The 15,954-nt window shown below is 39.7% G+C and overlaps 1 protein-coding gene across 11 annotated transcripts in view; it reads left to right on the forward strand.

The window, feature by feature from the left end:
* Window positions 1–15,954, forward strand: part of ABI1 (abl interactor 1) — a 77,285-nt gene that overhangs the window by 53,590 nt on the left and 7,741 nt on the right. For 2 of the 11 annotated variants that reach the window (XM_063149608.1, XM_063149546.1), the window contains exons 4-9: window positions 5,090–5,104; window positions 5,830–5,930; window positions 9,074–9,214; window positions 11,198–11,298; window positions 12,219–12,293; window positions 13,887–14,063. In XM_063149608.1, coding sequence (XP_063005678.1) covers window positions 5,090–5,104; window positions 5,830–5,930; window positions 9,074–9,214; window positions 11,198–11,298; window positions 12,219–12,293; window positions 13,887–14,063 — 610 coding nt within the window. The remainder of the gene's footprint in view (window positions 1–5,089; window positions 5,105–5,829; window positions 5,931–9,073; window positions 9,215–11,197; window positions 11,299–12,218; window positions 12,294–13,886; window positions 14,064–15,954) is intronic. The other 9 variants (XM_063149618.1, XM_063149537.1, XM_063149564.1 and 6 more) reach the window with 6 other exon arrangements.

Raw genomic sequence — 15,954 nt, forward strand, 5'->3', positions numbered from 1 at the left:
TTATTGTAGTTAGATTCAATGTCACCAAATCAACTGAAAAATCTTGAACAATTTAAAAGCAGGAATCTCAGTGTCTTTCTCTGAACAAGACTCGTGAGTGCTGAGAGGACAATGTTAAATTTGTCTATCATCCACAACAGGTTTTTGTGTGCTAATTCTTCTTAACTGGAAAGTTAAACCAAAAAAAAAAAAAAAAAAAAAAAAAGAAGAAAAAAAAAGAAAGAAAGGAGAGAAGCAATACTGACAAAATACATCTGGTTGCTGTTAACAGAAGAGTGATGACTAGGGTTGCAAATATTAGCAGGAGAGGTTAAATTTCCCTGAAGAGAGACTTACCTACATATGTTCAATTTTGAAAGAAATACTAATTTGAAACCTGCCATTTCTGAAAATAGTCTGCTTTACTATAGACTATAAGGAAATATAGACATTCTGATAAGAAAATTGAGACATGGGCATAATTTCTTTAAAACTGCACAAAACTAGTGTGGCAGAAGTGTTTTACCCTGAGTGTCTGACACCCATATACAATCTGTCTGCTGAACATCTTTGATTACATATTCTACCAAACTCTGTATCTTGATTTCTGTAAGGAAACCATGTTCTAAGCTTGGTGCTTTATCATTTCCTCAGGCAATCCCTACCTTCACGTACAAGCACCTTTCCAGCTTCTGTTTTTCTTGCTCTGTCACCATGTCATATTTCAGAACTGCCTCACCAATGAGAGAAGAGGCAATCTTGTGCAAAATTGACTTGCTGCACACACATAATAGCATTTCCAAAGGTCTTTTGGCCAGCTACCTTTCTGTAGGGGCATTCTTCTATGACTCATAAAGGAAGTACCTTTTTAAGTAAAAGGGAAGTTGACTAAAGAGTCAAGAGTGACCAAGTGGGGTGTTTTTCTGTTGTGGCTGACAGTTGTGATTACTGGTCAAAGATGACCTGTCTTAGGCTGAATATTGCTTTTACAGACCCCATATATAAAAGTTTCAAGTTTGCCAGATACTTACTATTAATGGAGATCAGACTGGCGCACTTTAAACCCTTGTTTCCATCGAAAAGCATTTATATTGGGTGGTCTTTAATGACCTCTGTCAGTCATCCTAGATATGGCAGGATATAGAGTGCAATTGGCTCTTTAAATTCAGGAGTCAGAGAAATAATGAGTGAATACAGCAGGGGAAGTACAACCTGCATAGAGATTTGAAGTTTCTGCACTCTGAAATTGGAGAGTTCATAGCTGAAATGTGCAGGAGAAACTTGCTGAATATCAGCATGATAAGGATTTTGCTTCTGTGTGCAGGTGGTCTTTTGTGTCCTTACAGATAAATTTGCTCACATAAGTGAGTTACTTGCAATCATCCTCACCCCTAGTTTTCCAAGCACAGTTTATAGCTCAAATGATAGATTTATAGTTCCCTGAATCATGACTAATGTTCCCCCATGACTTGTTACTTGGCATGAAAACTATTTAAAACCATTAAATGGCTGCCTTCTGAGGCCAGCCAGTGGAGTCTCTTGATGTCTTGACATCCTCTGACTACCAGTGGGTACTTTGGATTTCCTCACACTCTTTTCATGCCAATCTTGGTCTTGTCCCTTTGACCTCAGGTGCAGCAATCTGCAGTACTGCCTTTAGCAGCAGGTGTTTTTGTACTCTTCAAACTACCAGAACTGAGTATGCTGGAACTGCCAAAAGAGTTGCCTTAAGCAAATAATTCTCTTGGTACTAACAGTCATTACTTGCCATTGCAAACCCACAGCTGAAGTTCTAAAGTCCAGGTGCTTTGAATTCCTGGCATGAGTTACAGGAGCAGCCTCAATTTTGGCTTTGATAGATGCCTTGCATGGCTGTTGCAAACACCTGTTCTGCCTGTTGCTGTAATTGCTTTGCTCCTTTCCAGCCCATTGCTGGCTCTCAGTCCTAGGCCAGCCTGCTCTCCCATGCTGTCCAAGCCCTATGGATGTGTCACTGCCCTAGCTGTAACATTTTGGAAATGAGCAGCATTGACTCTTATTTCTCAAACCTGAGGTTGTGGTTTCTTTCTCCTAGTTTTGTGACAGCCCTTAAAGCTTTATCCATGACAGCCATATGCTTGTTGGGTTTTCCCTGGAAGGGCAAGATTTTTCTGCTTGCTTCCTTAAAACATCATCTGCTATATCATTGCAAGAAACCCCAACCAATACTGCTGCCTATCCTGTTTCCTTTCTGGGAACGTCCTGGTCTGTCTAGTTCTCACCCTCAGCATCACAAGCATCCCCAGCAAGCCTACAGACTGTTTGTGTTCTGGTGTGTGTCATCCAGGATGCTGGTATTGGTTTGAGAACTGTCTCCTGTGTGTGCAGTAATACAAGTAGCAGGAGGAGAAGGGGAATCATGCTCCTCACATCTTCTGCTGGAGTTCTCAGTAATGCTCTTCATTTGACTAAGCTTTTTCCATTTTACACCTCCTGTCTCTTATTTGATACCCTCTCAGAACAATCTCTTCCCTCTTCAAGCTGTGAACTGCGTGCCTGCTGCCACTTCTCCTCCTCCTGCCCTGCATGTCCCTCCCTCCTGGCTGTGACCTTCCTGGTGCTGATCAGGCACTTGGTGGTGGTCATGTCCTCCCAGCAGGCTGGCTGCCCTAGAGGTGTTTGTAGGGAGATGCTTGCATACACATTAAGCACCTACCTGCCACTCTTGTAGGTTTTCTGCTGCCTTTTTTCACCACCTTCTTCAAATCACACTGAGTCTAGACCCTGCTGCATAAACTGTTCTCAATTCCAGGCAGGTTTTTTAATTGCTTGGAAAGCATCACATTTGGTTTTCAGACCAAGAAATGCAGCAATGTTGACCTAATAAGCTCAGCCAATAAGTAAAAAAAAAAAGTATCCTCTTAATTAATTAGCTTGTTAACCATGATTAAACAGCCATATGGTTCATATTGCTTTGGTTCATTTGCCTTCCCCCCTTACTTAGGTCTTTTGGATCAGGAGTTGCTTTCCCATGTGAATCCCTGTTCCTTTTGTGTTCTGGCCTTCTTGTATGACTCTTGTTTATATTGACAACAACAGAGAGGACATCTACAGACCTTTTTACATATAGAAAGCAGTATGACAACAGTTTCTAATTCTTCTGAATAATCATGTGTATATCTGTCTGTATAGTGTTTTAACTGGTAGCAAAAGAGATGAGGCTCACCTGCTGTAGTCCTAGAGACAGGAATAAAGGTCAAGAGCTAGTGGACTTCAGATAAATGTTTGGTGTACTTAGCAGTTGAAAGGTTTGAAATAAGAGGAAGATAAAGTGAATTATTGCTACATGTTGATATTCATAGTGTCACTGCAGTGGAGACAGAATTTAACAGAGATTAGGAGGGGGATGGAAGGTACTCACCATAAATGCTGAGTGACACTGCACAAGGGAAGGGAAGGAAGGAAGCTTTTTGCTTTTTTTTGTTTTAGGCAGGCAAATTTAGTAGTAGTGGCTGGATAAGAAACCATGCCACCCTTCCTTTTAAGCCTTCAAAAGATTTCAAGCTATGTCTGCTGGGGAAGGACAGGACCAAGAGTTTCATTTTTTTGGCCTCCTTTAACAAATTCCTTGTATTATGCCATTGCTGTTGGCAGCTGGTGAAGTAAGGAGAAGGGTCACACATTCCTGTGAGACGAGAAAGCAAATTTCATTACTAAGGGCCTGTTTTAAAAATACACTACTTGGGAGAGTACTCTGGAATCTTGGGAACTGAATCTGCATGTTTATCCATTAAATGAGTATGTGGGGACAGAGGTGGTTTAAATGCCTGTGAACTCTGCTGGTGAACTTCTGCCCAGGCTGGGAGTAAATGGGCTGACCTTCAAATTTACTTACCAGAGCTAGACTTTTTAATCTGAATTTTGGAACAGGATTTATGTTCCTATTCTTGTAATATGAATAATGTAAGGGCAGTGGCTTTCAACCTCATTTGATTGGTAAACCAAACTCTTTTAGCTGTAAGCAAGCTGTTTTTCATTGGTTTTGCAGACCCTGTCAGAAGTCTCAAATTCACGTTTGCTGTATTGCATATTTTCACTGCTTTTATAAACTGAGTTAATGGATGCCTTTAAACTAGTCTGTGTTTCCTGGAGGAGGAGGAGAAGATGCAGACTCGCAGTTTGAAATGCTCTGCCTGTGAAGGCTTGTTCTGGAAGTAACAATTTAATTCCAAATAACCTCAAAAAAATTTGGATAATTTTGGTTTGGGTATTTGTATTTACCTTTTTTTTTTTTTATTGGTGAAAATAACCCTTTCAAAAATATGAGTGCCTATCCCCCTGACCCATGCTCTCATGACACCCTTGCTCCCCCCAAAAATGAGAGAACTTGGCTTGAGCTTATTTAAAATGCTACATTTTCCTCATGAGGCCAAGTTTTGATTTTTTTTTTCCCTCTGCAATCATGAAGGCTGTTAAAATGATACAGTGGAGTCATATAATGACTTGATTCTAAGAGCTAAAATTTCAGAATAACAATCATTATATCCCTGCCAAAACAGTTTTGAGCAGCCAGCGTTGTGCTGGCTTGAATCAGATTTCAATCAATACACCAGAGGTGAAAGGCACTGCTGCTCATCCTGTTTAAAAATTCCCTTTTCTTTATTTACCATTCAGTGCAGCAGCTAGGATTTCTTGAAAACATACGGAGGTTAAGTGTAAAAGCAACAGGCCTGTCAGTTCTTTGCATATTGCTGAAACTGTGGTTTTGTGAACGAATTCTTAAGTGCATATTGCCTTTGAAATAGCACTGATGTGGTTTTGGGCTTGAATGGTCAGCAGAGGGCTTTTCAACCCTTTACTGCCCATGAGGAACCTGGCAGACATATCTGGCAAAGCTTAGCTGAACTTAATTCTGACACGAGTGCTTTTCCTGTGGTCACTTTGTCAGACACCGAATTTTCAATAACTGACACAGCAGAATCTCTCTTGGTGTACTGGGATGAGCTAATTATCAGTAGACACAAATGATTTCTTTAAAATGTAATTATCTTTAGTTTAACCTGTCATATCAGTTGTGATGGATCTGCCATTAATTTCTGCCTTTTTCCCCCCTTTTTTTGCCAACGTTAAGTGGCTAAAAGCCAAGGTAAGAAGTGTTATTTCTCCTTTGACCCACAGTGCCTCATGTGACTGATAGCAGAGGCTGCAGAGCCATTAAAACTGAAAACTAGCGCTCTCTTACACTCTCTTCTGCTTTCCATAGGATATCTAGATTAAACATGCTATACTTTTTTTTTGTCATTTACAGCATTTAGCGTGTCAATATATCTGTGATACATTGACATCTGCATTTATACATAGATACATTAATTTCTCTAACACGTTTAGTGCTTTGCTCTGAATTCAGTAGATGCCTTGATTCCCTTCACTTACATTTTTTGCAGGAGACTTCCCAGACAACCTGAATGACTCTGCTAGTCATATAGCAGGGGCAGATTGAGAAATTCTGGGCCGTGCTGGCTGTATTTTACAGTCAGTGTTAAAGTTTGATTTAAATTATTAACATCCGAATGACAATGAATACAAATGTGGCTTCCCTTTAAGGAAAAAAATGATAGAAGACATTTGTGCATGAACTTGTCAATTGTCTACCTTTCTGATGTCTGTTGTTAATTAATAGTGAAAATAACATTAAGCTTGTGTTTAGACTCTTTGTATTTACTGGTGTCTGTCTCGTGCGTAGCTGAAAACTTGTTGTTTGACAGCTGTCTGGGAATTCTCACTTCATATTCTTACACTTGAAAAAAAAAAAGCTGTCAGTAATAGAGCTGCTCTGTTATAAAAATAAAATCATGTTTTCCCTTATTTCAGCATGGAAATAACCAGCCTGCAAGAACTGGCACCTTGTCAAGAACAAATCCGCCTACACAAAAACCACCAAGTCCTCCCATGTCAGGCCGGGGAACTCTGGGGTAAGAATGGACTGGCTGGTCCCTCCTGTGTAATAGAAATTTTTAATTGTGCCAGTGTTGGTGTTTCTTAAATTCATGGATAGATGGAAATTCTGGTTGCCTTTAGCAAAAAAAAAAAAAAAAAATCACAATATCCCTTAATGTATGAACTCCTTCAGCTGCATTGACTCTTCAGGATGACTGCAAGAATTTTTTTCACAGGGAAGGATTTAATATTGATATGGATAAATGAGGAGGCTATTGTTATTCCTGAATTTTGGGAAGAAATCCTTATTGACAGAAACAAGTCTTAAAGTTTTAGCTTTAGTGAGGGAAGGACTTTATGAGTAAAGTTCTTGTCTACTCATTTCTTAACATTAGAAGAGCTATGAAGTGGCTGTTTGTGCTGTAGTTGTTGCATTATCTAAGCAAAATTTATGGCATTGTGAACAGTGGCAATATCGATTCTTGCTGGCTTGTGCATTTTCATTTTTATACTTAAATGAGGAAGGATTTTGCTATTCCCAAGTCCCACTATGAGCAGAGTTCCCTGCATCTATTTTGCTGCTGTGGAGCTGTGGGGAGTGAAATCTGCTTATCTTGGTGTGCCAGCAAGTAGTTGTTCCTGGAGACCAAAACTTTAATACTTGAGAAGCTCAGTGCACGTGCCATATGGTTTTGTCCAACTGTGCAATATCTTCCAAAAGGCATCCTAAGTGACCTTCTACTTGTCTGTCACACTCAGCTTTCTCCTTATACTGTGGGTGACTGAGGCACTGTACAGCTGGCTGGCATGGTGGTGGTGGCTTTAGGTATGTTGTCTCTGAGAGGAGGAAGCTGGAAAAATGAGGAGTACTGAGATGGAGCAGGGTGGAGATCAGGAGCAATGGTCAAGGAAAATTAGAAGCAGCAACTCCTTTTGTTGAGGATTGAGTGATTTTTAATCCCTTTTTGATGCTTTGGTGGTAGTATTTGCTGCATACTCCACAGAAAATTAACCTAGAGGTTTCCTCAGCATGTTTTCTGAAAATTCCCATTGCTCGAGGGCATGAAATCAGTATTCCAATTATGTCTCTTATCCCAGCTGAGAGAGTTGTTTATCAGTTCTGGGAACCTGGGTAGCACTTTCATGTCCTCTTGGATGCTTGCTAGTGAAACAGAAGCGTTGATGTACTGGTGAGCTGCCTCTCTCAGTACTCCCCCCTGAACAAGCCAGAGCTGTTTGGTTGCCTTGGCTGATGCCTGATAAGGATTAATCAGCTGAATGTCATTTCCAGATGAGCTTGACAAGCGGCAGCAGTTGGCTGAGGGGGAGGAATAATGTGGGTTTGTAAGAGAGATTTCTATCTGCCCTTCTTGTTCAGGAAGTACAGTTCTTGTCTTGAGCAGCCGTGTTCTGCCAAGGCATGAAATATCACAGGCATGACTTACCCTAATTTATGCAGGAAAAAATCGCTAGAAACCACAAGGATGCTACTCTGCTCCCTTTGATCCAGAAAACAGAGATGAGTATGTAAAACCAGAATGAGCTTAGTGTGCAACATTGGTCTTTAAGTAGGTGATGTCTGTTGTGCAGCTTGTCCCTCCAGGGCAGGACTATCTAAAGTGAGTCCTGCATGGAAATGTGAAAAAGTGAAAAGCAAAAGGGGATGAAGTAAGCAGGGGTCTCTTCAGAGGACCAGAGAGAGATTGTGGAAATCATGGGGTGCTCTGGTTTGAAGTACCGTGGAAGAATAAGTGAATTGCTGGAACTGGATGTAGTGGGAGTAGTTGAAGTCATTCCTTGAGGGTCCTGGAGCAAAGCAAGCCTCTGGGCTCCCTGTAGCTCTCCCTGGTGGCAAGGGCTCCCAGCATGGCCCTGAAACATTGGAGGACACTGAGGTGGGGAGCTCTGAACAGTCTTCCATCTGTAACAGTCCTTTGTCTTCCATCTATAACAATTTATTATTAAAACCTCTTAAAGAAAAAAGTGGAAATACTGTAACTGTTTCCAGATACTGTGGTGTTTGTAAATTAAATTGTCTATATGAAGAACTCTAGATGATTTTAATATGCAGGGTGTCACCACCTATAGATCTGCCAAAACAGATCAGTTGTTGAAAAAAGAAGAAATTTTGTATTCTGGTTGTAAGCAGTAGACATCTAAAGACTACCAAATAAAAATGATAAGCAGGGAAGACTGTTACTGAAATAACCTTGAAAAGTAAGTTTAGTACTGTTGCTTTTCACACTGTAGAGAGAAAGTCAGTAAGTTTCTTAAAATACCAGGAAACTGTATAACTTAGCAACTCTGTTATAACCAGTAATTGAACAAATTATTAAATGCCAGCAGTTCAGTATTTTTGGTTTTGCTTAGCTCTGATGCATTGCCAAATTCTGTGTTTTGCAATGGACCTGTCAGTTACTGCTGAGAACTGAAGAGCTCTGTGATTCAGTGCAATAAATGCCCTGTTCTTATGGCAGTAATGGCTCTGGTAAATACATCTCAAAAGATCTGTGTTATATTTCTGACTTGATGCAGCCTGCTCAGTTGGAGTTCTCTGGGCTTCGCTTTCTTGGGCCACAAAACGGAGACAATGAAGCTCATCTATGAGGCACTTCCAGATCTGCTTATGTGAGATGAGGTTGCTTGATTACTGTGTGAAGCAGTGCTCCTAGGAGAAGTACTGGTGATTGCAAATGTCACTTGTTCTGTGAATCTTGATTCAGCCTTGCTGATGTCTTAATGAGATGAATACCTTTAGCCAAGAGTACTTTTGGAAAGGATTCTGATGGCAAGGGAAAGGAAGGAGGGAAGAGGAGATTAGTACAACAGAAATTTGTCATGTGCTGACAGTTTACCCAGAGTGTTATGCAGATGTAGCTATTGTGTGTTAGGTTGCTCAAATAATGTATTTCAGGTAGATAGTTTAGTTTTGGCTTTTTTGACCAGTCTGTGTGCTGTAGGCCAGCTTGTATGGATCTGTGTAAGAGTACTTTGGGCTGTTGAGTGTGACCTGTCTACCCTGCCCGTTGGAATTCTACTATATGTCGCAGTGAGGGTCACTGCCATGATCTTTAACAAAAGATTTAGAAAACAAATGGATTTACAACTTCACTTATTTATCCTTTTAATCTTCTGTTTCTTTATCTTTCCATCTTCAAATCTTTTTTTCCTTGACCAGACGCAATACTCCTTACAAAACCCTGGAGCCAGTCAAGCCGCCAACAGTCCCGAACGATTACATGACCAGCCCTGCCAGGCTGGGCAGTCAGCACAGTCCAGGCAGGACAGCTTCCTTGAACCAGAGACCACGAACACACAGGTAGGCTGTTTGCCACACTAACTCTCTCCTGCCTGGCAAGACAATGCTTACTAAGTCACAGAAAAGCCTTGAAGCTTTGTGCCTCTTGGCTTTTTGTTGAAAGGCGAAAAGGTGAGTTATTCTACCACTGCATCAGCAAAGCTTTACTGCATTGCTGACTTCCTAACATAAAGAAGTGCCTTCATATTCAATATTCTGAGTGTAGCTTTTTAAAACTTGTTATTTTCTTCTTGAATTGCAAGGCTAAATGTTTCTCTGTGGCTCTTGAGTGAGTTCATTTTTTTTCAATTTGATTTTTATCACAGGCTTCAGACTGCAGGGGAAAAAACAGATCAAAGAATTCAATGTAGTTAAAAGGTTAGCTTGTATTTTAGAGAGCTTCTTTCTTAATATTTTTCTTATCTTAAAAACTCCCAGTAGGCAGTTAAACATGGTAGGTCACTAACAGGGACTGACAGTATTTTAGACACAGTTGGTGATATGAAATACTGTCAGACTTAAATAACTTCTAAATGTCGCTGCATGAGGATCTCGTTAGTCTGTGTAGCTGGCTACTGTGAATGCTCCTCACTCCCATCTCACAAGATCTTCTTTTATGTAGGCTGCAGTTAGAAATTCAGCTGCAACCATGGTGACAGGATCAAGGTCTTCAGCAGACAGAACACTAATTTTGAAGGAATTATCTTGGCTTCCATTTCAGATCACAGATTTTCTTTTTATGTAGTGTTATTTTCTAAAGAGATATATTTGAAGAACGGTTTGCGCTTGACTCTTGACTGATTTATAGCTATCCAGGAGTGGTAAATAAACTAGAACTTCACTGAGTACTCTTAATAAATACGGATGAACTAAAATGAAGTTTTGGCTTCAAAACATCTTATGTGCTTAGTTACCTTTACATTATCCATTTAATGCATATAAATTCAAGAGTTAAACTAAGGAGTGCTCTTAGATACAAATAAGGATAGATTCTGCCTGAATTTTGATTCTTTTTCATTTCCTTCTAAGAAAATAAATGTTACAGCCTCCAAAGGCACATCTAGAAATGTTATCCAATAGTTTACTATGTTTTGCATTGCTGGCCTCTGATTTGCATGTCATATAACATTAGTTAGACAAATTTTGAGCTGGCTGTACTGTTAGCTTTCAGACCATCTGAAACAAACTTATACATAAGCATGGGTAGTGGGGAGTGTTAGATACACAGAAAATTAAGCAACCATGTCCCACACCCCTCCCCAGGTGGTTTATCATATCCATTCTCAATTGAAAACTTAGTAATCTAAACTTCTGCTCTGAGTAGAGATGTTCCTTCAGCTGACAACATAATTAATCTTAAATAATTATTTAGAGTTTAGCCATTAAGTCATCCAGCCCCAGCATACTACTTTCAATTACTACAAGGCCCCTGAACTACTCCTGCAGTTGTTACTCCATTGCCTAGAACTTGCATAGTTGATTACCTTTTAATTTCTTGAAGCATTTAATTGCACATTTTATTCATAGTGATGTTTATCAGCTTAGCTAATTCCATTTATTAGGAATGTAATGCATCCAGACTTGATTATCTGTATGCAATTGTAAGTAAAGACAGAGACATTTAATAGGGAGTTTTTCAACAGTCTGTGTAATTGAGTTAGGCTGGAAGAGCTCACACAAGAAGTGTGGCTGTTGACATGCTTTTGTAGGAGATGCTCATACTTGTGTTTTTCTTGTGCAGTGGTATTGTCACCTTATTGTAAATCTTCCTTACCTTCTGGATGATTTTTCATGGTCAGCTCCTCACAGAACTGACTTTTTTTTTGCAGCACGGCCAACAAACTGCAGCTCTCTCCTCACCCAGCTAACCCACCCTTTTGTAGCACTCGTGTGGCCTATTAAGGGCAGGGCTGTTCCTAATCTTTGGTCATTAGTGCAGCTGCAACTCCTCAGGTGTGAGACTACCTTCTGCACTATTTTCTTACATTCTATCCTCCCACACAGTGGCAGCAGTGGAGGAAGTGGCAGCCGGGAGAACAGTGGCAGCAGCAGTATTGGCATTCCCATTGCCGTGCCTACCCCGTCACCGCCGACCATCGGGCCAGGTACGTGGGACCCCTCCCTGCTGCCTCCCTGTGTTTGCACTGGGACTCTCACTGAACATGGTGGGCTACAAACTGTCCTGAGCTACAGTCCTACTCAGGAAATCACTTATGAGTGCTGAGTGATGTCTAAAGTTTTAATTCTTTACCGAGAGTAGTGGCAGGACAGTCAGTTACTGAATAATGGATGGTTAAAATACCTTTGCTGGTCCATGTTTTTACAAGGCAATCAAGGGTGTAAAAGGGGAGTAAAAGACAAATGTATCCTTTTAAAGCTTAACTGTAACTTTAAATGTGTCTGCACTTTGGCATTTCTGGATGGCCTGAGAGCAGCAGCAACTATGTACATGTTTAATGGGAAATACTGGCTTCTGAAATACTCTGCTAACTTTGCCATTTGTGGGGAAAGAATCTTGAGGGATCTCCGTGTTGGAGGCACACTCCCTTGTGTTTAATAATGATGAATGATAAGATTGAGTAGGGTCCTTCTTTACTGTTATTATCTTAGTTATAAACCAGCCCAGTCACTGACTTTGTGCTTTGCAATCCCATAAGACACAAAAGAGAATAGTGGAGTTTTGGTGTAATGTAATTTTGCTGTTGCAGAGATTTCTCTGTTTCTTGGATGACAAGTCTTCATTTCCTTTTATACATGTAGGCTTTCCTTTTCCAGGACATTTTCTGGTCCTGCAGTGGTATAAATAGGCATGAAATCTTACTATCATCTGGCATCCCATAAAAGTCAATGAGAATAAAGATTGGCATGTACAGAACCCTGGATGGGATCAGGGTCTGAATTGGTATTAGTTAACAGAAGTAGAATTTTTGTATTTGTTTGGGAAGCCTATCAAGTGCCTGTACTTTCTTTTTTTTTTAAATTTTTAATAATATGGCCTAATTAGGAATATAAACTATTTTATTAGCACACATTTCTGTTCCTCCTGGAGCCCCGCCAGCACCACCACTGCCTCCACCTCTCCCGATGGGCAGTCTGATAGGTGAGACTTGACAATGCTGAAGTGATTGCAGACATGCTGCATAATCAATAATCACCTCTTCCTAATGAACTCAGTGAGGGGTTTTTCTTCTGTAGTGGGACCTACGTGATTTAATTACAAAAATCAGTTCTGGGATTTTTTTTGTTTTTTTTTCAACAAATCTAATCTCCACTAATTTCCTGTGGTTAAAGCCTCTGAAGCTAAATGCACTAGCTATGGATAAAAAGCTGCTAGTTGCTTGAAATCTGCTCCCAATTAAGCTAAGATCCAATTAATTTGATCTATAAGATCTCAGAATCTGCTTGAATATTGGCATTAGGCTGTGTAACTCCTGCAGCAGGAGCTAAGTCACAGCAGTTGCACTCAAGTTCAGAAATGGTAGTTTATGTGTAGGGTGATGTGTGTGTTCTATTCTGTGGGCACAAAGTGACTGGAAAGCACAAGTGTCTGTCACAGTAGCTTGGCTTTGATTCCATAGTGCTGCAGGCAGGTGTCAAACTGGAAGACTTGAGGATATGAACTAGCAGTTCTTGAGAAATTGCTTCAAGCACTACATACAGCAGTTAGGGTGGGATCTAAAAGTAGTACTTTTCAAAATAGACAGGAAAAAATACCCCACCCTTTCCTGTCACAGGCTGATGACAAGAATAATTGATTGAGTTATGAAACTAGCTTTGGAGGCTTTGACCCACGTAACCCTTTGCACTCTCCCTTACTGAAATGCTAAGTGAAAATGACTTTGGATAGCATCACAGGACTGCAAACTTCTGTCTGCTTGCTGTTTGTGTCTTATATAATTATATAATATATGTATATAAAAGCACAAAACACTTTATTGCAAACTAATTTTTGCATTTAAGAATTGTGTTAATTCATGCAACTACAATGAGTGAGATGCATTAGTTTGCAAGGTGTGATTTTCTTTCTGTCAGAGGTTAATCTGAAAGAACTTAAACTGTTTTGTTAACCTTGAAGTTTGTGCAGCCAGTAGGTGGAAGGTAAATATGGGTGTTTATCATGAAGAATGAATGACATCTTTGTCAGCTGGAATTGGTGATTCTGATTTGTTAGTACAAATTCCATCAATATAAAAGCACAACCAGCAAATATGATTGATAACTGTGCCAAATGTCTGAAGCTCATGACATTTGTTTCACTGGTTTGTTAGAGCGTTGTTTTATATTATACTGGGGGCACGTTCAGCTTTGCAATTGAAATTATTTGTTTTGAGCAGAATGTGGAATTTTTTTCTGTGCACTCTTTAATAAAGGGTATTATTGCATGTAGTATAATTGAGATACACTTAAGAGTTGGATTCAGTTTTCCAGTCCAATCCAGTCTCTCAAAGTACTCTCAGCATTTCTCAATGCCCTTTATATGAATGTTGGTTTATGTTCTGTGTGTTTTTTCTCATTATTGATTGTAATGGGGATGTTTGTTTTTTCTGTTAATTGCCTGTTACTGATCTTAAATTATTGGAGAACTGTAATCAAGTATTTTCCACGTTCTGGACTTTTTCTGTTTTCTGCATTCTATCCCAAGTAATGCTCTGCTTAAGTCTTTTCCTTGGTTCCTTTGGCTAATGCTTTTCAGCTGCTCCTGGTTCAGCTCCTGGTTCCCAGTATGGCACAATGACCAGGCAAATCTCACGACACAACTCTACCACTTCTTCAGCATCTTCTGGTGGATACAGACGGAATCCTTCTGTGACTGCCCCATTCTCTGCTCAACCTCATGTTAATGGCGGGCCTCTTTATTCTCAAAATTCAAGTAAGCTGCTGCGCTCTGAAATCACAAACTGTTTTGAGCAAAATGATTGTACAAGCATGCATGGCATTTTAATTCATTTATGAAAAGCATCAATGAGATTACGACTTTCTTTCCTGAAATAGAAGGAAAAACAAACAAGAAAAACCATATTGAAATTGCACAGTGATTGCACTATATGCAATTATACTGTTTTCCCCCCTGACTTATTTGCCGTTACTCATGATAAGAAATTATTAGGATTGCCTGTCTAATTATAGGCACATTATACCTGGCATTTCAGGTGTGCTTGGAGAACACAAACTAAACCAAGGGTCAGTTTTTCTGTGGGAGACCTAAGGTGATTGGAGTACACTCCCCCACTATTTGGATGGTGGCAAAAGAATACTGAGCACAATGTTCATGTTCCTGTCACACAGTTCCTGCCTGTCTCTGTGTCTTTCTTAAATCCTTTCCTGATTCCAAGTTTCTCCTTTGTTCTTTTCTTTACGCTTGACTGTTAAAGAGCTCAGTCTCTCTCTTTTAGCAGACAACTTCTCTGCTTTCACATTAGTAGGAGCATCTGCAGGAGATGAGGGAAGGGATGGATGCCATGGGCAAGTGAGCAGGTTTTAGTCAGCAGCCTCCTGCCTTCCTACCCCAGAAGGGCAAACAAGGTTCACTGCAGAAAGATCTGTAAAATAAGAATCTTGGCTGCTGGTAGGAAGCTCTTTCAGGAAACTTTTTCGTTGCCATTTCCATGAATTTTGATCAAGTACACATCGAGCAGTGGTAGTTGTATAATGTTTTTTTCTTGGTAGTGTTCAGAATGCCAAGTCTTTAAACTTCAGAGGAATGTTTCTTTTGAAAAGAAATGTTGATGTTTGAATTCATGATCTCTTTAGACCAGTGTTTGCTGTTGTGTACTTACTCTTAAGAAAAGAATGCTTTTAAAATATTTGGGACACTGAAGTGAAGAGTTTTCTGAGTAGTTTAGAAGTATTACATTTGTCAGAAAGTATTTTTATATGCAGACACAGTATCTATCTTTTCTTTTTTTTCCAAACCTGATTTTCCTCCTACTCTTGCTCACCCATACTAGCATTTCATTTTCCTCCACATTCTCATTCCTCCAGATTAATTCACCATAACAACAGAAACTCCCTCCTGCCTGAACAGTTGAGTTCCATTAAATAAACAGGATTTTACTTCTGGGAATAGTTCAGTTGTCTTAAATGCTGAAGATGCCACTTTTTCTGAATGTTTACATTTGTCCGAAGCAATTTTTTGCTCAAATGCAGGTGCTGTTTCTTCATCTAGCCTCTCTGGTGTTTTCAAAATACTGATGGTCAGCATTTTTTAAACAGTATTTTGATGGGTGTGTTTTGCTACTTGAAACTGTTTTCCTCTGTTTCTGTAACTGGTGATTATTTTTTTAGTGCTACTGTCTTGACATTAAACGCAGGTCCCATGTTGCCCTAAGATTTTACTTTTCATGCTAACAAATGCTCTGGTTTTTCTTAGATGTTTACTTCAATTTTGTGAGACACTGTTTGTTCTGTTTTTATCAATCATTTATCCCATACAGTTTATTTGATTATTGGTTTTGTAATGAACTAAATGCTTCATTTTAATTCATCAAACATTAATCTTAGTTAAAGCTTTATTTAAAACTGTTGCTTACTTGGAAGAACAGAACCTCTTTCAAATTTGATTCCAGCTGGATTTATTACCATGCTGAATTCCCACCTTCACTGGAATTTCTCTGCTCCAGTGCAAGAGAAATTCCACTGAGAAGGGACACTGTATAAACAAATGAGTTGATGTTTTGTTGAGTTTCTGGGTGGAGTTTTGTTTTATGCTTTTCATTCCCTGCACTTAAGGGGGAGATGTCCTTCCAGAGCTGATAGTTTGA

The sequence above is a fragment of the Melospiza melodia genome, chromosome 1 (assembly GCF_035770615.1).
Source record: "Melospiza melodia melodia isolate bMelMel2 chromosome 1, bMelMel2.pri, whole genome shotgun sequence".
In the NCBI taxonomy this organism is placed as follows: Eukaryota; Metazoa; Chordata; class Aves; order Passeriformes; family Passerellidae; genus Melospiza; species Melospiza melodia.